General features: G+C 46.5%; 1 protein-coding gene across 1 annotated transcript in view; it reads right to left on the bottom strand.

Annotated features, from left to right (window-relative positions):
• The window catches only part of LOC136579741 (dystrophin-related protein 2-like), a 54,454-nt gene extending 30,712 nt beyond the window's left edge, over positions 1-23,742 (bottom strand). The window contains exons 1-3 of the mRNA XM_066579801.1: positions 23,700-23,742; positions 18,582-18,831; positions 7,297-7,387 (exon numbers count right to left, since the gene is read on the bottom strand). Coding sequence (XP_066435898.1) covers positions 7,297-7,387; positions 18,582-18,653 — 163 coding nt within the window. The 5' untranslated portion in view covers positions 18,654-18,831; positions 23,700-23,742. The remainder of the gene's footprint in view (positions 1-7,296; positions 7,388-18,581; positions 18,832-23,699) is intronic.
• Between the last annotated feature and the right edge of the window lie 2,679 nt (positions 23,743-26,421).

Raw genomic sequence — 26,421 nt, forward strand, 5'->3', positions numbered from 1 at the left:
ACAGCTGCTGCAGGGCAGCAATTATAGGCGCTCCATATAGAGATCTGAGAACCTATAACTCCACCTACAGTGATGTCATCATGTCAGCTCCTATCTCCAGGTACGCGTGTTATGGGGTTCAGTCTCTGATGGGGGCGCTAACATGGTCTGTGTCCTCACGTCTACACAACAGACTGCCTGAAAAAGGCTGAAGACTGCGACAAGAAGAGCAACTGAGTACAAAAGAAACGGGAAACGGGGTCTTGTATAAAAATAGGAGACAGAATAAAGAGGTGTCATTCGTAGGGGTGCAAAAACTAGTCATAGTGACCCAATAAAGCATGGAAGGGAGCGCCTCTCAGCAAGGACTGGTATTAGGAAGTAATCGCACACATTTACTAAGCATGCTTTTACACTGAACGATTGGTTCAGTGTAAATACGGCCCAGGATTGAACAATGAATGATCATTCAATCGCTTATCGATCATTGTATGCAAGTATAAAAATCACTGTTGACTCGTTTGCTAGACGTTCAGTTCAAACAGCGCCTGTTCCGCCGTTCTCATTTACTGGTGCAGCGAACTGAACGACTGAAAATCCTGCTTAAAAAAAACAAAAAATACACATTTAGGGCTCAGTCAGATGGGCATTTTTTGCTGCGCATGTTTTTTGCGTTTGCAATTCGCATCTATATACAACTAATGCTTTTCAATGGTAGCGGTCACACGTGGTCACATGATCTTTTTATGCGCGAATAAACGCATGTAAAAAAAACAACCTGACTGAGCTCTTATCTTCATGTTTAAACTGATCGCCCAAGTGAATGAGCAAACTGTAAAAGCACCCAAAAATGGGTAGATTGTATGCTATTCTACAGAAAGAGGATAGTTGGAGTGATTTGCGTACGCCTCATAATAAATATGACACATTTGGTTGTCTGTTTCTGGATTTTTTAAATCCCCATAAGTAATTAGTGTTCATATCACGAGGCGAGGTGCACAATACCGGATTTGTGTATATCTGGCATATAATATGTCTGTCTCATCCATTACAATGTAGTGTGTCTGCGACTATTGCACGGTGCAGTCTGTCTCTCTCCAGCTGTAGTAAGAGGAGGCCGGAGCAGCGGTTGAGCCTCATCCATATCACAATTCACACAGCTCTTTGGATGCACCTCTCACCAGCTTGTTATGTTCCTGCAGGCCGTATCTAGCCGACTGAACGAGGAGGGGAAAGCGAACATATGAACAGACATCATATACATCGAAACATAAACCGAAAGTGCAAACAACAACAGCAGCTGTCAAAATACTTACTAAATGTACTAATACACAAGCAGATTGTAATAGGAATAAGTACGAGGTATTGGTTTGTATTTTGGCCAAAACACGTAAGCTCACAAGCCCACGTCAAGAGTTCTCGTCTTGGGAGTCCATACTCTCACAAGGCAACCCTGCCTACAAAGCTATGCGATCGCCCCAATAAGGATGGCTCCACTCTGGAACCGAGGGAAACCTGGCTCGCCCTAGATGATAACGGTCAGGAACACCAGGCAAGTACTTAACACACAACAAACGTCTGCAGACGTATAGACTAAGGGGAATTCAAACATAGGATATCATTCACATAATGCGCCACCTACAGACAGACAAGACAAAGCCCTAGCATTCACCTACCAATTGAGAAAAGGGAATGAACTGGACATGGTTCGGGCATATGCCCACCAACGGACAGGCAGGACAAACAAACATGGAACAGGCGTCCAACTACCAATGGATGGGTGGATGAGACAGGACAATGTTTAGACAAGGGACATCAGACAAAAAACGAACAGAAACGCATGCATGCAGAATAGAAACTAGACGGACAGAACAAGACAGAAACAACACCATGCATCCTAACACCCAGGATTATTTAGGATATGTAAAGGTATATATCATGACCAGCAACCTCTAGTGAGCTTGGCTGCTATTTACGTGCACAGACCCATGGTGATTGGCTGGCTGGAGCAATCCACACACAGCCAACCAAATCAACCACACCTACATAGTACTACAGGTCCCAGGAGCACAATGTGACACAGCTGTTATACATCACCAGGACTTTACCAGAGTCTCTGGGATTCTTTCTGTAGTGGTTACATCTTCTACTAATCCTGTGTTACATTTTGTATTATACTCCAGAGCTGCACTCACTATTCTGCTGGTGGAGTCACTGTTTACATACATTACTTATCCTGTACTGATCCTGCGTTATAGCCTCTATTATACTACAGAGCTGCACTCACTATTCTGCTGGTGGAGTCACTGTGTGCATACATTACTTATCCTGTACTGATTCTGCGTTATATCCTCTATTATACTACAGAGCTGCACTCACTATTCTGCTGGTGGAGTCACTGTTTACATACATTACTTATCCTGTACTGATTCTGCGTTATATCCTCTATTATACTACAGAGCTGCACTCACTATTCTGCTGGTGGAGTCACCGTTTACATACATTACTTATCCTGTACTGATCCTGCGTTATATCCTGTAGATCTTTTATTATAAAAGTATAAAACACAACAATAAAAGCAAACTGTAACAATAGTAAATAATAATAATACAACCGTATACAGAGATAAGGCCCTTCACCCAGAGTCCATGGTCCACAAACAAAAGAAAACCCCATGTCTGGACTCCCCTCCCCCCTGCCGTACACTCGCACACACACTCGAAACAAAACACAATATACCTAAAAGAAGAGCATCCAGCTATCCAGAAGATAAAACTAAAACTAAAACTCCAGGTCCAGCCGTACCGCACTGAAACCCCATCATAAACAAAATTAGGCAATAACGTAAACATAACATATATATATACCAATAATTAACTAAATATGAAAATAAAGACCAAGCCAACCGGCATACAAAAATAACTAAAGAAATTGTTTTTCAATTTTATTTTTTTTTTTTTTGGGTCCCCAGTGCAGCTCGGGGGCCATGCCTGCTCCACCAGTCCGTGCCCAGAGTTCTTAAGTTCAGGACGTGCCAAGCCACACCGGGGGTTTTTTTTTTTGGTTTTTTTTTATAATATATAAACTGTACAACACTCTGCTGATCCGACTTTGCAGCCAAACCAGCGCCCCCCGTCACATACACAAATTTCTCCTGCACCAAATTCTTTTTTTTCCCTTTTTTTGTCTTGATTTTCACATCCTCTTCTGGTAAATCATCACCAAACTTAAGGCCGCTCATATTGGGGGGGGATTCCAACAGCCTTATCTGCTGCATTATTAAAGCGCCCCCATCGCTTTTATCTTCCTCTGGATCTGAATCCCCGGAGGTTAGAGGCAGCGCAACCTGCTCCGGCCGGAGGCTGCTGGTGGTTGTAGTGCCACTCTGGGTCTGCTCTCCTGAGCAGACAGGCTGCTCCCTCAGGCTATCCTCAAAGGCATCCTCGTCAGTACAGTCACCACCGCTGTCTCCATCGCTGGAGTGATCAGCCTTCTTGTGACCACTGTGTCCTGACGCCATTTTGGAAAATCTATCACCGTTAAGTAACTTTTCCCTAAAGGGACCACTTTGCTCTAGAATCCTGTCCCTCTCTTCCTTGCAGCTCTGTATGCAATCTTTACAGTCCTGTATAGTCTTGCTTATTACATCTTTCTTGCCTTTAGCAGCGGTCTGGTCCTTTAGCGACCTGGCCGACCGCAGCTTCTCCTTCTGCAGGAGGATTTCTCTCCCCGCACGCTCATAGTCCGCCATGCTAGTGGCCAGACGGGAGGCCAGCTCTACCACCGACTCCCCTTTCCTGCGATCACTCCACTGCGGCTTACCTCCTTTGCTGAGCGTTTGGCTGCGAGTTTGACTGCGGGTCATCATTTAGCTTCCGGCGCTGTCAGATGCAGCTGCACCAACCTGCTGGGCCATGTCACTGCGCCTGCGACCCGGACCCTCTCTCTTCGCAGCTTTACTAGCTGCTCCGGCTTTCCTGGTTGTTGCTGCTGAAACCACGTATGCCGCCAGCGCCGCTGATGGTGTTGTCGCTGCCTTCTCAGCATTCCCCCCCTCCGACCGAAGCCGGGGGGGGGGGAATTGCGTGACTCCATAGAACAAGAAGCCCAGATGAGTGCACTGATCCTGGGATCCAAAACAGGCTTCCAGCTGGGACTGCAGCCACACCCTGGTTCTCTGAGGAGCTCCAACAAACCACACCTTACTCCAGAGATGCACTCACTATTCTGCTGGTGAAGTCACCGTTTACATACATTACTTCAGGCCCATTTAGACGGAACGAATGTCGGGCAAACAATGCCAGAAACATGTCCCCGCACATACTAGCTCCCATGCACCTGCACGGGAGCTATTATCGCTGGCTCACAGCGGGCGGCAGGAACAGATTTCTCTCCTTGCGCTCCCCCGCCTCTCTCCATTGCCTTAACATACCGGCCGTTCAGTACTGAACGGCTGCTATTTACACTGAGCGATCAGCTCATCATCCATCGTTTATGCTGCATAAACGATCGCTGATCGCTCAGTGCAAATAGCAGCTGTTCAGTACTGAATGGCCGCTATGTTAAGGCAATGGAGAGGGGCGGGGGAGCGCGAGGAGAAATAAAAAACTCCTCCTGCCGTCCCGCTGTGAGTCAGCGATACTAGCTCCCGTGCAGCAGCACAAGAGCTAGTATGTGCAGTGTCGAGTGCCGGGCATCGTTTGCCAGACACTCGTCCCGTCTAAATGGAGATTTATCCTGTACTGGTCCTCTATTATACTCCAGAGCTGCACTCACTATTCTGCTGGTGGAGTCACTGTGTACATACATTACTTAGGGCTTATTCACATGAGCGTTTTGCATTCTGTTTTTGTATTACATGGATAGCAGAACAGATTTAAAACTGAAACCTTTTTTAACGGATCCGGTAGACAGATGTGCAAAAATAAAAAGAACAGTAAAGTAAAAGCATCATACAATAGAGCATTACACATAAAAAATAATATTCTGCTAACCTTTTTATTCCTTATCTTCTCATCATAAAGCTGACCTGAAGAATATTTCAAAGATGGCGCTGCCGGTGTAGTTCCCATGATGCACTGCTCTCTCTCCTCCTCAGCGTGCACGCTCCCTATGACGCCGGTGACATGACTAGAAGAATCGTGTCATTATGGGAGACACGCTGTGATGGGGAGAGCGATATCAGGCTGTGAGTGACGGTCAGATATAGCTCTCTCAGTCCATGCGAGTCCCTTTACTGCTTTCAATGCAGCCGGCAGCCGCCTGGCCCCATTCAAAACAATGGGAGAGCAGTGCGATCTCCTGCTAGAGCTGTGACAGCTGTAGAAGGAGATTCCTTCATCTCCCTGGCATGTCTGGATACTGTGACAATGATGTGACAGTGCTGTCACAGTGTCCAGTAAAGAGGGGACATGCCAGGGAGATGAAGGAATCTCCTGCTACAGCAGTCAAAGCAGTAGCAGGAGATCGCGATCTTTATCATTACTTTCAATGGCAGAGGATCACCCGTCCCCCCCACAAGTACAGTGACGACACCCCCCACCCATCCCCCCACAAGTACAGTGATGGCACCCTACGAGTACAGTGATGGCACCTCCTGCCCCTCGCCCCACAGTGCACTGACAGCGCCCCTCCCCCCACACAGTACACTGACAGCGCCCCTCCCCCCAAAAGTATAGTGACAGCACACTCTGCCCTTTCCCCCCACAAGTACAGTAACGGCCCCCTACGCCGCTCTACCCACAAGTACGGTGACGGCCCCCTGCCCCTCCCCCCACAAGTACAGTGACGGCCCCCTCCCCTCCCCCCACAAGTACAGTGACAGCCCCCCCGCCCCTACCCCCACAAGTACAGTGACGGCCCCCCACCCCTCTCCCCACAATTACAGTGACGGCACCCCCGCCCCTCCCCCCACAGGTACAGTGGCGGCACCCCCCACAAGTACAGTGACGGCGCCCCCAACAAGTACAGTGACAGCGACCCCACAAGTACAGTGAGAGCACACCCCACCCCTGCCCCCACAATACACTGACAGCACCCTCCACCCCTCCCACCCACAAGTACAGTGACCCCTTTATATAGATAACACAGGACCCACCATTCACAATAGTTACAGCTCACCTCCTCCCCTCCCTGCACAAGCAGGATTACACAGAGGTGACACCTATATGTAGAGAACACATGAGCCACCATTTACAATATTCACAGCTCACCTCCTCTCCTTCCTACACAGGCAGGATTACACCAGGTGTGATAAATTACTGTGACAGCCCCCCGCCCACCCCATGTGCCCAATTACTGTGACAAAACCCCCCTCTTTCCCCAGCAACAAGGCTATGTGATAACATCCCCCCATCCTCAGCGACAAGTCTATGTGACAGCACCCCCACTCCTCAGCAACAAGTCTATGTGACAGCACCCTCCCCAGCGACAAGTCTATGTGACAGCACCCCACAGTTTCAAGTCTATGTGACAGCAGACTTAGGGCAGTGGACTTAGTCTTCATGAGTTGTGAACCTTTAACCCTTTGCAATCCAATTTTGGATTTAGGGTTTCCTAGGGGGCTTTCTCTTTCTGCCATTATACAATGGCGCCACCTGTTGGCTAGAGCCAGTACTGCGGTATGGGACATGCTGGAAAGGCCCCCCGACAACAGAGCGGCCAGTAATATATAGTAAGAATACCTTGTTGGACGTCTTATGACATCACAGCTGTACAGCCTTCAATCAGAATGCCTTTAGATGTCAGACAGAGGATTGGAAAGGGTTAAAAGGAAACCGATCAATGCTAAGCAAAAGTTGACTTTGATCATTCTTGCCTTCATTGAATGCCACAATAGAATCTTGATCATTTTCAAGCTTTGTATTCTTAAAGAAATCTCTATTTGCAACAAGTTTATAAATATTATATACACCCAGCAGGGAAAATATGATGAAACATCATTCGCAAGGCACTTTTATGAAAACAGAAACCCCATTAATGAACTAAACTGGTAGAATGTAGAAGCCAGTATATAAGGAGCAAGGATGGATCCACGAGAGGAAGGGGGAGAGAAAACGGTGCTGAAATTTTTTACAAAATCTGTGACAAAGTACTCTGGATTTGTAGCAGATTACCCCCTCTGCAGGGCACACAAGGCACCATGGCCTAAAATCGGAATATTTCATGTTGTAAACCACAATCTCTAGCATTGTACTGTGCTTTATTGCAAATATCTGTTGCATCTGAATGTGGCCTTCCATCTTTGATCGTCTGATTGTAGATAAACATTTAATCTCAAATGAAAATGGAATTATACCTTATACATCTGTATTTTACCTGCAGCTTCAGTATCCGGGGTTCCCCTCTTATCATCTGTAGGACACTTGTTCTCCGAGATGGAAGAAGTCTTACCATCATCTGCGTTAGGCTAGAAAACACATAAATCACAGTTACAAACACACAAGACAAACACAAGCAACACTGAGGTTCCTATTTGAACCCCTCAGACAGGGGAGCCGGTCAACTCATTTCTAACTAATAACCGACAAAGTCAATGGCAGGAATTCATTATTCTAAAACATAAGCGACTTTATAAACTTTACACAACTTAAAGGGGTTGTCTCATGGCAAGCATCAAAATTTAACATTACCCCATTCCCCCTGTCACCCCCCCCTGGCATAAAATAGCAAATTAAAGCGGTTTTTAAACCGCTTGCTACTCACCGATCCGACGAAATAAGGAGTTTAAAAAATCTTCTCCCTAAGATGGGCGCCGGTCCTTTCCCAGGGATGCACTGCGGTTTTCTCCCATTTTGCACCGCGGGTCTTCTCCCATGGTGCACCATGGGCTCTGTGCATTCCATTGCCGATTCCAGCCTCTTGATTGGCTGGAATCGGCACACGTGACGGGGCGGAGCTACAATGACGACGCGGTGACCAGCTCTCCGGCACGAGCGGCCCCATTCACCAGCCAGAAGACCGCACAGCGCAAGCGCGTCTAAAAAAGCAAGAAGCCAGCGAAATTAGACGGAGCCATGGAGACGGGGACGGTAGCAATGGAGCAGGTAAGTGAATAACTTCTGTATGGCTCATATTTAATGCACGATGTATATTACAAAGTACATTAATATGGCCATACAGAAGTGTATAACCCCACTTGCTTTCGCGAGACAACCCCTTTAAGTTGGCTTCCAAAGAAGGAAACGTGGCTTTTCAGGAGGTGCCCCTCCCCCCTCCCCAACCTGGATTGCCAGATTTAAGTACAATTTATAATTGAAATTAATGTAAATTACACCAGAAATTGACTTCAACTTGTAGATGGTGTAGATTTCTTTTCAGGAGCATGCCCAGCTGCAATGCATCTAATGTAGGAAGAGGCATGTGCTATTAGGTGCATCTTGCGCCTATAAGTATGATATTAAATAAATTCCTCCATTGTTCATAAATTAGATTAGTTTTTTTGTCATATGAACTGAACTCCTCAACTATTAGAGAAATGGAATGAGATGTAGTGATCCCAGTCTGCAGATTCCCGTTTGCTATTGTGTATAGCACTCTCCATTGAAGTCTATGGGAGTTACAAAATGAGCTGAGCATTTGTTCTCCCAATAGGCAGTGATCCCAGAGGGGGGTCCAGCAGCTATGTTAGGTTTGCTGCAGATTGGTGCAGTGGATTTCACATCACAAATCCACAGTAAATTACCCTACAATACATGTGGGTGGAATTTCTGAAATGCCATTCATATACAGTGGAAAAAAATTTGTATTACAATGAGGATGCCGTGGATTTTCAGTTCACAGAATGCTCATTCTGTTGCAATTTCACCCTTTCAGTGTATAGATCTGAAAACGGCTATGAGTCCGCAGCAGAATCCAGATGTATGCAGATTTTGCTGTGAAATCCCATCATATTCTCCATGGATTTGTCTCGAGCTCCACAGCGGAAATATCCTGGATTAAGCCTGTATATTTGTACCCTTCTTGCATTGCTAAATTAGGCCTTAATCACATGGGCATATTTTGCATTAGCATTTTGTAAACCAAAACCAGCAGCGGGTCCAAAATACGGAAGAAATGCTAATTCTCCCATTATAGATTCTCTTGGTAAGTTCCACTCCAGTATTTTACATCAGTATTTTGTGAGCCCAAACCAGATGTGTTAATAAGCCCTTAGGCTTGTAAAACAATGATAAACTCTACACATTGAATAATCTGGTGTTGGTCATAAGACATAGCTGCAGGCCAAATGGTTGTTTAGGAGAGATGCATGTCAGCTAGAGATGAGCGAACGTACTCGTTTAGGGCAATTACTTGATCGAGCATCGCCTTTTTCAAGTAACTGCCTACTCGGGTGAAAAGATTCGGGTGGGGCTGGGGGGCGGCGTGGTGGAGCGGGGGGTAACAGTGGGGAACAGGGGGGAGCTCTCTCACCCCCCCCCCCCACTCCCCTCTGCAACCCCCCGCTCACCCCCGGCGCCCCCGAATCTTTTCGCCCGATTAGGCAGTTACTCGAAAAAAAGCCATGCTCGATCGAGTAATTGCCCTAAACGAGCACGTTCACTCATCTCTAATGTCAGCCAATCTCCCCATATAAATACTTGGCATGTTTACTTTTAAAGGAATGTATAATCTACATGTTTTACTAATGAAAACCGGATACTGATGATTATTATTTATTTTGTGATTGTAGAACTTTTATTCTATTATTTGTATAGGATTATAAGGACAGCCATATTGCCTGAGCTTCTAGTCACATTCAGAGATATACGAGGGTGGATCAATAAGTAATTCCTTTGTGTTTGTAACTTTTTATCCATTTAATTGACTGTGAATGGCCATTAATGATGCTATATGGGTGTCCTTACTCTACTAATGGATGCTTTCCTTTTCTAGCTGAGTGATAAGAACTATGGATCTGAGGCGAATGTAAAAAATTGTCATGGAATTTCGGGTGAAAGAGGGGTGTTCCCCTTAAGGAAATGCAGCTGTTGTGGAATATTCCGTCCTGTGTGACCGGTCCCTAAGGGTAGCTTTAAGAGATTTTCTTTTTTTTTTTTTTAAATCAATTTTATTTGGATTTTATTATATAAGATGAACACAGTCACACAACAAGGAGCCAAATTAAATACAGATCAGCATTGAATAACATAAATTAGCTCCTGGCTGCGCGCCAACAGATCGCATTGGGTAAACTGAAGTTACATTGAAAGGGGGGGCTGGGAAACTTACACTCTAAGTTAGATCCTTGTGTAAGCCCCGCAAAGGAATGCAGTCATTATGAGAAGAAAAAATATAGAACAAACATTTGCATAACAATATCCTAAACACTGGGTGGGGGGGGGGGGAGTAGGAAAGTACTGGGGGAGGAGAAGGGGGGAAGGAGTGGGTATCCTTTTATATCAGCGGGGTGTCATTGAGAAGAATAGAAGAGAAGAAAAAGAGGGACTCACCGTCCTAGAAGGGGGAAAGGATGGGAGACCTCAGCTCACCGGGTCCAGACGTCCGAGTCACTTATGGCTTTCCATGGGTACCACGTCAGCAAGAATTTATCATATGTGTTATTGGACCAACTATCCAGTTCCTCTAGGTTGTAAGGGAGGTCTGTCCTGTCCTTCCATTGTTTCAGTGTGGGTGGTGTGTTTTGTTGCCAGAGAGGGGGAATTAAGGCTTTAGCGATATCAATCAGAGATGCGAGCAACTTGTTCTTCAGCGGGTGAAAGGACTTGGAGGGTCTCCATAGAAAGACTATGTCCGGGGTGAGGGTGAAGTCAGGGGAGATTCTCTGGAGAATCTCTTCTACGTCTCTCCAGAAAGGCATGATGGACGGGCACGCCCACCAAATATGGAGCTAAGAGCCTACGTCGCTTTTGCACCTCCAGCAGAGGCTCTGGGTGGCCAACTTGTGGTCAGAAAGCCACTGAGGGGTCCTGTACCACCTGGCTAATAACTTATAATGGGATTCTTGGGCCAGGATACAAGGCGACCGCCCGAAGGAAGTTTTGAGTATCAAGGAGGACTCGGCTGGGGTGAGCGTGATGCCTAGCTCTTTCTCCCACGAGGATAGGTATGCCGGTTTATAGTCGGAGGGAGGGGTGATGAAGTTTTTGCGGAGGAACGCAATTTTTCTTAGAGAGGGTTTGTTTTCCAGGAAAGTTTTTTCAAAGGTCGATACCGGTCTGGAGGCTTGGTAAGAGTTGAAGAATTCCTCAACAGTGTTTTTAATTTGGGCTTTGTGTAAGAAGGAGAGGTTATTGGCAAAGCCCAATGCCTGAACAATGGAATCCGGGGGAAGGTGTGCTAAAGACTAAGTGTGAAATTGTCAAGGATCCGGATCTCTTCCAGATCGCGGCGGAGCAAGGATCAGAGGGAAGTTTTAATAACCTGCCTATGGAACGTAGAGGGAGGATGGGCGAGGGGTCCGGCGCTAGTATGGGTCTCAGCTTGTTCCACACCTCGCAGGGGCCTCTGAGCAGGGGATTAAAGCCTCGGCCCCTGAGGTGAGTCACTGCAGGGAACCAAAGTTCCCCTCCAGAGAGTCCCCGTCACATCCTTCCGCAAGGATCCGGGGTAGTCTGTCTTTAGCAGGTTTAACTAGACCTATCCAGTATCCCAGCTGGGAGGCCTGGTAGAAATCGTAGAGATTAGGAAGGTCGATCCCGCCCTCTGCCCTCCTCTTTATCAGCAGGCTATGGGCCAGTCTCGGCCCCCTCCGCCTCCACACGAACCCCGAGAAGGCAGCGCTGAGACATTTGAAAAAGCTTTTTGGTAAGTAAATGGGAAGCATTCGTATTTTGTAAATTATGATTGGCAAGATGTATGATTTAATGATGTTTTTCCTGCCAAACCATGAGGCAAAGGGAACATCATATGACCTCAGCAAGTTTTTCACTTGACCAATCAAGGGGGCAAAGTTAGCATTGTATAAGTCTTCTGCTTTCCTTGTGAGTTTGATACCTAAGTAGTCGATAGAGGCGTTTGACCAAGAAAAGGGAGAATTTGTTCGGAGTGCGTCGTAACGGGCCAAGGGAATGGAGATATTCAAAATTGTTGATTTTGAAAAATTAATTTTAAAATTGGAGACCAAACCAAACTCCTCAAGTTGCTCCGTAAGTCTCGGTATCCCCTCCTCTGGATTTGTAATTAGGAACACAATATCATCTGCATAAGCTGCTGAAGATAGAGAATTGCTCCCGCAGTTTAAGCCACTTATGGCTGGGTCCTGTCTGATTTTTAGCAAGAGAGGTTCAAGAGCCAATATAAAGAGGGCTGGAGAAAGAGGGCAGCCTTGACGTGTGCCATTTCTTATATCGAAGGGAGGGGAGAGGACCTCATTTATCTTGAGTCGAGCGTACGGCTGCGAGGAAGAAAATGGACGTAATAAATTCTCTGGGAAAGTTAAAATGTTGCAGGACTCCCTCCATGTAGCTCCAATCTACCCTATCAAAGGCCTTTTTGGCATCTGTGCCTACTAGGGCCAAGGCTATGTTATGAGATTGGGCGTATCGGGCAGCGTGCAAAAGTCTGAGGCAATTGTCTCTCCCCTCCCTTCCCCTAAAGAAGCCCGCCTGTTCCTCTCCGATCAGGATTGGCATGTATGCGCCCAGTCTCTCTGCGAGCAGTTTGGCCCACAGCTTTGCATCCAGGTTGATCAGAGAAATCGGGCGATAACTACCACACAGCTCAGGATCCTTGTTCTCCTTGTGGATCAAGGTAATGTGAGCTTCTAAAGACTGCTTTGGAAGGGGGGTTCCCTTCAGCAGGTCGTTGAAGAGATCCACGAGTCTGGGTGCTAGGGTGGCTTGGAAAGTCTTGTAGTAATGTATGGTTAAACCATCTGGGCCTGGGCTTTTGTTTGGAGGGCATGATGCTATCAGTTTTTGTATTTCAGATAGGGTGACCGGAGAGGTCAGAGCGGAAGTCTCTGCGGAGCTCAACTTAGGGAGATTTATCTGCTGTAGAAACTGGTCTATCAGTAGAGTGGAGTCTTTTTGTCCCTCCGGGGTGGAGTTAGCTTTTAAGTTATAGAGCTTAGAGTAAAACACCCGAAACTCTCTTGCTATGTCAGACGAGGCGGACACCGAGACCCCTTTTTCGGTTTTTATTGATTTGATTAAATTTTTTGTCTTTGTCTTTTTGATAATGGACGACATATATTTGCTCCCTCTATTCCCTTGAGCGAAGAAAATATGTTTTAGGTGGAGCTGTTTTTTATTGAATCTGGAATCTAGACAACGTCTCAGGTCTGTCCTAAGAGCGGCTAGGTTTTCGAGATTCAGTTTGGTTTGAGAGAGTTTGGTTATTTGGCTATCTCTATCAACTTCTCATCTATCTCTTTTTGGATGCGTTTTTTAATACGAGTTCCAAGAGAGATCAGCTGGCCCCGGATGAAGGCTTTGTGAGCCTCCCAAGTTATTGGGATCGAGGTGTCGCCATTACTATTTAACTGGAAATATTCCTCAAGTGATTTATTTAGATGATCTCTGTCTTCAAGAGATTCTAATATGGACGGATTCAATCTCCATCTCCACTCCCTTGGCACACCGTGGGGGGATCGAAGGACCAAATGAATCGGAGCATGGTCCGAAATTGTTATTGTGTCTATTTCTGCCTTCTCGAGGGTCGCGAGGAGAGCGGAGGAGACAAAGAGGTAGTCCAACCTCTGGAACGAGGAATGGACCAGTGAGTAGTAGGAAAAGTCCTTCGTCGAGGGGTGAAGAAGACGCCAGGCGTCAACCACACCCAGGTCGAGCAGGCACCTCCCTAGTTTCTTTAATTTGGTTTGTGAAATTTGTGAGCGGCCCGAGGATGAGTCAAGAAGCGGATTTAAGGTGACATTGAAGTCCCCCGTGATCACTAGATGGCCCACAGCAAAGTGTTTCAAGGTCTCTAGTTGAGGTACAGGCCACTGAGTCTGATTTGAATTTGGGGAGTAGAAATTGGCTAATGTAACTTTAATATTATTTAGCGTTCCTTTTAAAAATAAGACCCTCCCTTCTTCATCACTATATTGAGTTTCTACCGTGAATTGAATATTTTTGTGTATGTAGATAGAGACTCCCTTTGACGCCTATGAAGGGTGGGTGCTGTGGTAAGCTTGGGCGAAGTGTTTGCCTGGCAAATTAAAGGTTCTGTCTCCCTTAAAATGGGATTCCTGGATAAAAAGAATTTTCGTGCCTTACCTTTTGGTGAGGAGCGAGACATTATGTCTTTTGGAAGGCGAATTTAGTCCTCTCACGTTGAAGGAAGTGAGCCGGAGGTCCCCCATCAGATCCTTCCTGTCCAGAAGAGAGAGCAGAAAAAGAAAAGAAGAACAGAAGTTAAACTAGCAGCACAGCACCTCAGTACTGATGGTCGGTAACAATTTGCGGCACCCGGCGATAGAAATAGTAGTTTAGGAGGTAAAAGGATAGAAGAAGGGGGGGGATGTACAGAGTTATGGGGAGGCGGGTAGCGGAGGAAAGGATAGGAAGGCTGAAGGGAATGGGGAGGTGGAAGGTAAATCGAGTAGGTATAAGCGCAGATGATTAGGTCTGCTAACTATTACCAGTAGTACCTTGGGGGGAGATGGGGTACTTGTGATCCCAAATCCCCTCACCAAGATGAGGGCGTACTACTGGGGGGGTGTAGAGCCAGTGACTCAAACGGAATCAAAAAAGCTCAACACAGCCTGGTCTGACAGGCACCCTCATGGGCCCCTTAGGCTGATCATGGGGTATGCAAATAATTATATATTAACGTAACGGCAATGCATTGTTACTTAAGTTCTTGAAATAGGTTTGAAAAAACAGGAACATGGATACGGAACATCTGACATGAAACGCAAGAGCCTCCCTATGGGAGCGAGAGCTCGGGCTGGATTTAATTGCATCCTAACGGGTAAGCGGAACTCGCAACCGAGTCTCTCAGACTCTTCCGATTTGTGAGGCAGCGAGTTTCAGTCGTAGAAGTCATTAGACTCGCCTACTGGCCTGCATCGGCTATGGAGGCCCTCCTCCCATGTCCATGGGGCCACCAGGTGGGAACGCTCAGACAGAGGCCTCCTTTGCTGCCAGTTCTCAAGAAAAGTCTTCTTTTGATTTTTTCTTTTTCCCTCTGGGGGATTTAGTGTTACCGGCGGCTTGACCATCCTCCGGTATCTCCAACGGGTGAAAGTGGGGGAGGTCCGGTAGTGGTTGCAAGCGGGGAAGGGAGATAGGTTCGATTTCTAGTAGCAGCCAGACTTTTTCTAGATCTTCCTGTGAGTGAACGTTGATTCTCTTGCTCTTATATGAGAAACCAAGACCAAACGGGAAAAGCCAGGCATATTTTATATTTCTCTCCCTGAGAGCCTCCAAGAGGGGGCGTAGAAGGCGGCGCTTGGCTAGTGTAGTAGGTGCTAAGTCCTAAAATATAAGAAGGGATGTGTCTGCGTAGGGGACTGACCTACGGGCTCTGGCAGCTTTCAGTAGGGCGAGGGTGTCTGGGAAGGAGAGGAGCTTGCAGATTATATCCCTCGGCGGCTCTGCATCGCTTGGCGGGGGTCTCAATGCCCTGTGTATTCTTTCAATCGCTATGGGGGCGGCTCTCTCAGCACCTAATAGAGACACAAAGATTTCTTTGGCGACTTTGTATAGAGAGTCTCCTGTGAAGGCTTCAGGAAGACCTTTGATACGCAAATTGTTGCGCCTGTTTCTGTTCTCAAGGTCTTCTTGTAACAGTAAAGCTCTGTTTAGATGTGCCTGCTGCTCTTTCAATACTTGCTCTAACTGTTGTGCATGAGAGATAACCGCCGAGGAGGAGGACTCCAGATCTTCCAGTCTGTGCCCCATCTGCTTAAACTCCTCTTTAATCTCTGCAAGGTCTGTGCTGATGGGGCGCAGGGCTTGAGAAATCAGGTTCCTCATGAACCCTTTTGAGATAAATTCACAATCTTCCCCATCTGAGGAAGCTCCCTCCTCCTCCCCCTTACTATGAGATGAGATGAGCTCCCGGGCCGGCGCCATCTTGGAGGGCGGCCGCGGTGAGTGAGCGCTCTTCTCCCTGAAGAAGCGCTGCATATCGGGCTGCACTTTTGCCGGGCGGGGGGTCCCTTGATGTTCCGTGCTCCTGTCTCTTGTTGTTTTCCCCATAATTGCGTCTGATGGCTGCTGTAGGGAGGCCTGAGTGGTGCTGCTTAGACGGAGCGCTTCCCTCACACGGCCATCTTGCTCAGCGTCCAGGCCACGCCCCCGCTTTAAGAGATTCTCTGACCCATGTTAATCTTTCTCTGCTAATATCCACTTCTTTTAAATTCCAGAATTCTAAACATTTCACTTGTTATTTATATGACAAAAATTGTGAATGTAAAGGGATATTCTTATCTCAGACTTTTATGGCATATCCACAGGATGTCATAAAATTCTGATAGATGTGGGTCCCTCCTCTGGGATGTTCACCTATGTCAAGATGAGGCCTCCCCGGCCCAGCTTATGGTTGTTGGAAGTAGACTGTAGTACAGAAACAACTTAGTTGGCCATCTAAGGCGGTCTGCACATGGGCAGGTGGGACCCTGCATGCAGGATTCCCGGTGAGGAGTTTGACCCGGTGCCCGGCCGGTGACGCCAACGTACCTCTCCGCAGTCTTCTCCTCTGCTGCTGATGTGCCGGCCAACGTTCCATCGCTATGGCGATGATGCGGCTGCCGCGAGCATTCTGCAATGATGATTGCAGAATGGTCACAGGATGGACGGCTTCCATTGACTTTAATGTAATCCAGCCATGTGGAGCCCGTACAAAATTTCAGCATGCCGCGATTTCTCGCCCGCGAGCGGAAAAATCGCAATAGCTTTCCGCTCGTGGGCAGGAAATCGCGTATTGCCATAGCATGCTATGGGCTGAATTTGCTGCAGAATCCGGAGAAGCAAATCTGCTCTGGATTTCGCAATGCAACTCTGTCCGTGTGCAAGAGGCCTTACACTATTATTTATCCTGTGCGGGTGGCCTTACGCTATTATTTATCCATGTGCAGGAGGCCTTACGCTATTATTTATCCGTGTGCAGGAGGCCTTACGCTATTATTTATCCGTGTGCAGGAGGCCTTACGCTATTATTTATCCGTGTGCAGGAGGCCTTACGCTATTATTTATCCGTGCGCAGGAAGCCTTACGCTATTATTTATCCGTGTGCAGGAGGCCATATGCTATTATTTATCCGTGTGCAGGAGACCTTACGCTATTATTTATCCATGTGCAGGAGGCCTTACGCTATTATTTATCCATGTGCAGGAGGCCTTACACTATTATTTATCCTATGCAGGAGGCCTTACACTATTATTTATCTGTGTGCAGGAGGCCTTACGCTATTATTTATCCGTGTGCAGGAGGCCTTATGCTATTATTTATCCGTGTGCAGGAGGTCTTACGCTATTATTTATCCGTGTGCAGGAGGCCTTATGCTATTATTTATCCGTGTGCAGGAGGCCTTACGCTATTATTTATCCGTGTGCAGGAGGCCTTACGCTATTATTTATCCATGTGCAGGAAGCCTTACGCTATTATTTATCCATGTGCAGGAGGCCTTACGCTATTATTTATCCGTGTGCAGGAGGCCTTACACTATTATTTATCCTGTGCAGGAGGCCTTACACTATTATTTATCTGTGTGCAGGAGGTCTTACGCTATTATTTATCCTGTGCAGGAGGCCTTACACTATTATTTATCTGTGTGCAGGAGGCCTTACGCTATTATTTATCCGTGTGCAGGAGGTCTTACGCTATTATTTATCCGTGTGCAGGAGGCCTTATGCTATTATTTATCCGTGTGCAGGAGGTCTTACGCTATTATTTATCCGTGTGCAGGAGGCCTTATGCTATTATTTATCCGTGTGCAGGAGGTCTTACGCTATTATTTATCCATGTGCAGGAGGCCTTATGCTATTATTTATCCGTGTGCAGGAGGCCTTACGCTATTATTTATCCGTGTGCAGGAGGCCTTACGCTATTATTTATCCATGTGCAGGAAGCCTTACGCTATAATTTATCCATGTGCAGGAGGCCTTACGCTATTATTTATTCGTGTGCAGGAGACCTTACGCTATTATTTATCCATGTGCAGGAGGCCTTACGCTATTATTTATCCGTGTGCAGGAGGCCTTACGCTATTATTTATCCGTGTGTAGGAGGCCTTACGCTATTATTTATCCGTGTGCAGGAGGCCTTACGCTATTATTTATTTATTTATCCGTGTGCAGGAGGTCTTACGCTATTATTTATCCGTGTGCAGGAGGCCTTACGCTATTATTTATTTTAAAGCACCAATAATTCTGGGAGCTGTATACATACATTATAAATGAAAAATAACAGGAACAATAAACAAACTGACACAGGGGGAGTGAGGACCCTGCCCACGAGGACTTGCAATCTTCCGGAACTTTCAAAGAAATAATTAGTAGTTATGGAAACAGAATAGCACAGCGAGTTACAGAAACAGTGAAGCTACTTCCATAACTCTCCTTCAGTTCTTTGGGGATATGGGAACAGAATATGACAGCCCACTCGGCTGTTTTCCGACCACCCTGGCTATCATGTACAGAGGAGTATTGCCATCTCGCTCATCATTGGTTAAGATGAGAATACCCCTTTAATAGCAGTCTGTTTTCTCCATACCTGTAACAAAAGCTCCCTGAGCAATTGCAGCTGGGATTCAAGTTGCTTGTTGTGATCCTCCAGTATCTGCATACGAGTCTCTAAACGATTTTTGTGATGCCGCAGTATCCGTGCTTCACTTAACAATTCTTCACTCTGTATGTCACCACTGCCGCTGCCCCCAGAATCAGGCGACACTTCCCCGTATAAAGCCGCCTCTCCTACTTCTGCATGCTGCCATTTTAGTCGCTTTAATTCTCCCTGAAGAATTCTGTAAAGAATGTTGTTGAATGCTGTAATCATTGTTTGGTCAAATGGATGCGAATACTTAAAGGGGTTCTGTCATTACAATCTGTATTTTTTTTCTACAGTAAATCCGCCCTGCCGGCACAGGCTGTGGTAAATAACACATACAAAACGTTTTTTTCAGTAGTAGTACTTACCTGGGCTCCATTTTTTACCTCCATGGTCTGTTTACATCTTCAGCCCCTCCTGCTAGAAGGTCATCTCCCAGCACCCCTTGCTGTGCTGACCACTTCCGCCCATCCAGTGATCCAGTGCAGTGATTGGAGCTGTGCAGTCCTGCCTGCAGTCCACCAAAATCTGCTAGTGTTTCTCCCTGCCCTCTGTCCCTGAACACCCAACACTTCCCAAGGGCTTCCAGATCTTCCTTACAATCTTTGGCTGAATTTACATAAGTGAGCACTATTTCAGTCCAAGTAACTCAGACCAACTTTTCGCAAGGCAAATATGCAAGTGCATATATATATATATATACAAATATACATACATACATACATACATATACTCACACACACATAGATATATGTATGTATATGCTTGTATATACACAAGCAGAGAGATGGGTAGCCGCAGAGATGCAGATAGAGATACACACACACTAGATATTTATAAAACACATATATATGAGTACACATACATACATATATGCTGTCCTTGTCTGCAGGGGGGGAGAATGGAAGAGCCAGGAGCAGGAACTGAGCTCCCGCCCCCTCACCACTATTTGCAATGGGAGGGGAGGAGCGGCACGACTTAGCTCCGCCCCCGTCTCGCCCCCTCCTATTGCAAATAGTGCAGAGGGGCGGAGAGGAGGCAGAGAGGGGGCGGGAGCTCAGTTCCTGCTCCTGGCTCTTCCATCCCCCCCCCCCCCTGCAGACAAGGATCTGCCCTGCTGATGCTCTGCTCTCCGTCCCTTGTTGTCATGCTCCCCTGCGGTGCTGTAGCCTCCGCTATTGGTCCACTGCTCCGGCTGTGTCGTTCCCCCGCTGTGAGCCTCCGCTGTTGTACCGCTGCTCTGCCTTCTCCCCTGATGCTCTGGCGCTGAAGGACCCCCACTCTGAAGCTCCTGTGTCGCAGGAGCCTTTGCTGCTGGCCCGCTGTTCTGCCTTGTCCCTTGATGCTCCTCTGCGCTGCTGCTGCTGTGCCTTCAGGTACCCCCCTATCACTGCGCCCAGCCAATGAGGAAGTGGGGGCGTCACCTGGCTGTCAAGCAGCCCAACAGTGGTGTACACCCACTACTTCCCATGGCGAAAGGGACACCAGCCGTGCATACCGCACTTCCTGCCTGGGCAATGAACGCTACGTCAGTAGTGACGTATGCGTACATTGACCTGCAGGAAGCAGAATGTAGCGCAATGTACGTTACATCACCGGATCCAGCTAAATCAGGCAGCTGCAGGTCACGTGACACAGGCTGCTAGACGATCCAGGAGAAGATTTGGGAGGAGAAGAGGAGAGGTAAGGTTGCCTGGGGAGCAATAGGTAAGTATATAGTTTTTTGTTTTTAATGACAGAACCCCTTTAAGTATACCTAATTTACAATTGCTGTTTAGTTGCAATGCAATTATATAGTTAATAGTGCTGGAAAAAAGACACCAAAAAACATCAAGTCCGAGCGATAATCCTACATGCTGAGCCAGAGGAAAGCTAAATATTCTCAGTTGCCCAATATTTGTGGCTAAACAACTTCTTTCTAACTCCAAATACGGCAATCAGAATAAATCCCTGGATCGACCTCCCACCTTCAGAAAACTGGTGATTTTTTTACTTTCAAGAAAATAAAGCATCCAAGCCTTCTTCAACTTGTTTAATGAATGCAGACCTAAACTGAAAAAGAGCAGAGGGCTTCCTTGGGTCAACTTTGCTGTTGGCTGCCAGTTCTACTGTAGGGATGGGCTGCATCTCCATGGGGAGAATAAGGTCGCGCTTGGGGAGAAGATGGCTAGAAGTTTGGAGGAGTGTTAAAACTAGAGACTGGTAGGAGGGTAACCAGAGTGATAGAGGGAAGACCATGTAGACAGTGAGCTGGGGCTAGGTAATGAAACTGAGAGATCACAGTGGTATGTTGAATCTATATATTGTATATAAAGCCCTTCACAGATCTAGATTAAAAAATGATAAATTTTATTAATGAATTATTAAAAACATGGACCAACATAAAGACACTAACAGACGCAAAACGACAGGACAAAAGTGAAATGTCAACCCTCATATGAGGGCCGCTAGTGGCAACTAATCCTCCGATGATGCTCAGGGACGGAGATTCAAGTGCTCCAGCTTAGTGGAACTAAGCGGGGACGAAGGAGTTAACTGCGGGACATTTAAAAAGTGGTTCTGGCCAGAAGCGTCTTTTAAATGCCCTGTTGTAAGCAGCGGGGAATCTGTCCCGTGCGCATGAGTTTCCATTAACTTTTGCTCCTATAGGAGTCAATGGAAACTCCTGCAAAACACGCAGCTATGTCCTATCTTTTTTAGGTGCGAGCTGTTTTGCGCTTCAAATTCCGCGCATATGAACGCTTCTATAGGAACCCATTGGTTCTTTTACAAGCGTGCATTATGCGCGTGCAAAACACATGCTCATCTGAATAAGCCCTTAATGAGTGACATGACGTTAATTTAGTTTTAAAGGGGTTGTCCCGCGGCAGCAAGTGGGTCTATACACTTCTGTATGGCCATATTAATGCACTTTGTAATGTACATTGTGCATTAATTATGAGCCATACAGAAGTTATAAAAAGTTTTTTACTTACCTGCTCCGTTGCTAGCGTCCTCGTTCCCATGGAGCCGACTAATTTTCGCCCTCCGATGGCCAAATTAGCCGCGCTTGCGCAGTCCGGGTCTTCTGCTCTCTTCAATGGAGCCGCTCGTGCAGAATGCCGGCTCCGTGTAGCTCCGCCCCGTCACGTGCCGATTCCAGCCAATCAGGAGGCTGGAATCGGCAATGGACCGCACAGAAGAGCTGCGGTCCACGGAGGGAGCAGACCCCGGCGGCCATCTTCAGCAGGTAAGTATGAAGACGCCGGACCGCCGGGATTCAGGTAAGCGCTGAGCGGTTTGTTTTTTTAACCCCTGCATCGGGGTTGTCTCGCGCCGAACGGGGGGGGGGGGGGGGGGGGGGTTAAAAAAAAAACAAAAAAAACGTTTCGGCGCGGGACAACCCCTTTAAGGACTAGTCATTTTTTTTTCTTCTATATTTAAGCGGTCATAACTCCGAGCTGGAGTACCTTTTTGCCATCCTCTTTACCAGTTTCTGGCATAGATTATAGTAAATGTGATGGACAGCATGCCTTTGCCCCCTAAAGCAGGGGGAGGGGGGGGGGGGGGGCGCAGTCTATATGCCAAAAAGTCATAGTTTTGACACGTGTCAAAATTGTGACTTTTTTGCACCAAACCCCATTGTATTTTATGGAGCAAGTTGTTATCTATATAGGAACCATGTTTGGCTTCCTCTAAAAAAAAATAAAAAAAAATAAAATTATATATATACACACTGCAGATTAAGAATCCGCAGCATGTCTGTTTATGTTGCAGATGTGCAGAGGATTTTTGCCATAGAGATCAATGAAGAACATACATACCCAACACCAAGATCCGCAAATACACTTTTGTTGTGGACTTTGAAGTGTTTCTGCCCCGGAAATGCAGAGAATCTGCTTGGAAATCTGCGTTTGTTGATGTTTGACAATAAAGTCTGCCAGTGTGAACCACTACTGCCATATTGCAAAAAGGCAACACATTCCGCTGCAGAAAATCGGCATGCAAAGAAAACGCTATTGCATATAGAATCGGCAGAAAAGCTAAAGAATATCTGCAGCTCAGACATCCTCTGTGAAGGTTCCTATAGCTTGTTACAATTATTTAGACATTTTTATAGTTTTTGTTTTTTTATATTTACTACTTTTCAATAAAGAAAATACTTTTATATAAAAAAAGTTTTGTTTTTGTGCCACAGCTTTCCAAGACCCATAATAATTATATGCTTCCACCGACTAAAGTAAATGAAGGTTTGCTGTTTGTATTAGGACTAGAGATGAGCGAGCATACTCGTCCGAGCTTGATACTCGTTCGAGTATTAGGGTGTTCGAGATGCTCGTTACTCGTGACGAGTACCACGCGATGTTCGAGTCACTTTCATTTTCTTCCCTGAGAAATTTGCGTGCTTTTCTGGCCAATAGAAAGACAGGGAAGGCATTACAACTTCCCCCTGCGACGTTCAAGCCCTATACCACCCCCCTGCAGTGAGTGGCTGGCGAGATTAGGTGTCACCCGAGTATTAAAATCTGCCCTCCCGCGGCTCGCCACAGATGCCTTCTGACATAAATCAGGGAAAGTGCTGCTGCTGGTGCTGCTGCTATAGGGAGAGCGTTAGGAGTTATTTTAGGCTTCAAGAACCCCAACGGTCCTTCTTAGGCCATAGAAATCGCAGATCGCACCTGTGTGCGAGCTGCGATTCCTGTTCTCTTCTCTATATGCGCTCAATGGGGCCGGCGGCAGCAGCGCTGACCCCATTGAGAACATATAGAAGACAAATCATTCTTCTCTGCCACAACTGTAACAGCTGTGGCAGAGAAGAACGATGTTTGCCCATTGAATTCAATGGAGCCGGCAATACAGCAGGTTCCACTGAAAGCAATGGGCTGCCGGCGAGCGCGAGATGAATTGTCGGGAAGGGCTTAAACATATAAGCCCTTCCCTGCAATTCATCCAGAAATGTGTTACAATAAAAATATATACCGTATATACCGGCGTATAAGGCGACGGGGCGTATAAGACGACCCCCCAACTGTCACCTTATACGCTGGGAATACAGAGGAGCAAAGAATAAAAATCATTACTCACTTCTCCTGGCGTTCTGCGGTGCTGCTGCAGGCTGTCGCTCCCTCCTGGTCCCCGGCAGAGCAATGAACAGCTCTTCTAGCATTGTTTGTTATGGTGTTTTCTGTGAGGGATTAAAAAAAAAACATATTCTCTTTACAGTACTGGTCTTTTTTTTTTTAAAGAAGGGAAAGTTTTTTAACTTTTCTGTGAAACCACTTAGATGCTGCACTCAGCATTGCATGGCATCTGAAGGGTTAAACAGCTTGGTTGAGTAAATACAGTAATTAAACACAGAGAAATGTTTAGATGAGCAAGTGCTCACCCCATATATGCCAATCAGAGGCCAAGTGCGCTTTGTGATTGATAAAGGGCCCTGAACAAAGGTCCATGTCACCTCTCTCCCTGGGATGATCCAAAGCCATGCAGGAACAGAGGGAGAATTTATTAGGGTACGTTTACATGGGCGAGTGCAACATCAGTCCGAAAAACCTGGAACAATATTGCACTTGCAAATCCGCAATTATTATGCAAGTGTGATGCAATTTTTGCGCATCACACTTGCATGAAAGCCACATATATATTTTTTTTCATACTGTGGAGAATGGATAATTCTTCAACAGAATTGCCCAAAAATAAGACTTGCTCCAATTCTTCACTTGCAATGCTTCTCGCAGCGCTGCGAAAGCAAAATCCCACGTGTATATGCACCCATTAAAAACAATGGGTTCTTTTCCCCTGGGATTTCTGTGCATCTCGCAAGACACAGAAATTGTGCTGGAAAATCACCTGTGTAAATGCACCCTTAGGCTCCATTCACACGGGGCAGTTCGGCTGCAACAAAAAATGCACCAAAAAGTGCATTTGCAAAACTGAGTGCGTTTTTTGCCACAGTTTACTACAAACACAGTAAAAACACACATGGTTTTGCCAATGCACTTTTTGGTGCGGCTTTTATTGCAACTGAAATGTGCCATGTAAATGCAGCCTTAGGGCTTGTGCACACGAGGGTATATATATCGGCTGCCGTTTTCATTTGGAGTAAGGCCTTTTTTTTTTTTAGCCAAACTTTTGTATCTACTAACATTGGTTGCCTCTGATAACACCGGCATGTGACGGCCCAGGTGACCTTGCTGCTGAACCCATGTGATCTCCTGCTCGGCATCTCCTCCTCCTGCTACTGCTAGTGCAGCCCACCCTTCTCCATCATCGGCGATGGGTAATACACTGGTACAGTACAATACTGTACAATTGCACTCCAATGTAACAGCACAGAGAACACAGTGATAACGCTGAGGACAGATAATGATGTCACTTGCAGTCCTATGTAATGCCACAGAGAACAGAGTGATAACACTGAGGACAGATAATGATGTCACCTGCAGTCCTATGTAACAGCACAGAGAACACAGTAATAATGCTGAGTACAGATGATGTACTGTAGTACAGCAGATGTCACTTGCAGTCCTATGTAACAGCACAGAGAACACAGTGATAACGCTGAGGACAGATAATGATGTCACCTGCAATCCTATGGCCTGTATCGGCAGTCTATGTATGAAGAATGATCGCGCGGCAATCTCCCTCCATACATCGTGGGCACGGGCTGTTTCTTACAGCCCACACCTAGCGGCAACAGGTGTGATAAACTGCACTGCTCATCGGAGCAGTTAATCAATTCTGACAGCAGCATTTAAATCCCCCACACATCGTCCCGTACGGCCCCCACGATGAAATCACAGGGAGTTGTGCGGGTATCATGGCAGCCTCAGGCCTTCTGAAAGGCCCCAGGGCTGTCATGGCAGAGTGCCTATCAATGTAAATCCAATTAATTTGTTCAAGACATTCCAAAAAACACACCAAACCACATTTTTCTAAAGCATTTAGCGCTGCTTTTTCAGCACTAAACGCTATACAACGCTCCCATTCATTTCAATGGGGCTGTTCACACAAGCGTTTTCGGCCCTGCGTCACCAATTGAAATGAATGGGCAGTGGTTTCAGCGCTGCTAAAAACATGGCGCGACTTGATACCATGTTTTTGGCAGCGCTAAACGCCCTAGATACACTGCCTGAGAGAAAAGAAAAAAAATCAATATACTCACCTAGTGGGTGCCATAGGTGTCTCGGGGGCTCCATGCAGGCTGCTGGGCACTTGTCAAGCCATCAGAGCATCTTGCTAGTGACGGGGGATAGAAATTCCCTGCCTCCAGCAAGAGATTACTCTGATTGGCTGAGTCAGCTGAGTGACAGCTAACTCAGTCAATCACAGACAGAGCTGGATGCATCAATCATAGCCATACATCCATCAGTGGCTGTGATTGGAGCAATTCATAAATGGCTGTGAAATTAGCACCGAGGTCACGTGGGCTGGCAGCGAATCTAGAAGCAAGCGATGGAAGAAGAGGCAAGATTCTGCGATGAAGAATCATCGAAACTGGAAATCGGTGAAAGACGAAGACGACAAAAGTAGAGGTATGACTGTATTAATAATAAAGGAATCTAAGCAATAAAACAAAAATACATATTTGGTATCATTGTGTGATTTGGTATGATCCATAAACCTCAGATCTATCAAAGTAATGCATTATTTACCCGGTGAACGTTGTCAGTAGAGATGAGTGAGCACGCTCGTTTAAGGCTGATGCTCAAGTAACTGCTTACTCAACTGAGCACCATGCGGGGGGGGGGGGGGGGCGCAGTGGTGAGCGGCAGGGAGAGAGAGATCCCTGCTTACTCGAAAAGAC

This window comes from Eleutherodactylus coqui, chromosome 10, assembly GCF_035609145.1.
Source record: "Eleutherodactylus coqui strain aEleCoq1 chromosome 10, aEleCoq1.hap1, whole genome shotgun sequence".
Taxonomy (NCBI): domain Eukaryota; kingdom Metazoa; phylum Chordata; class Amphibia; order Anura; family Eleutherodactylidae; genus Eleutherodactylus; species Eleutherodactylus coqui.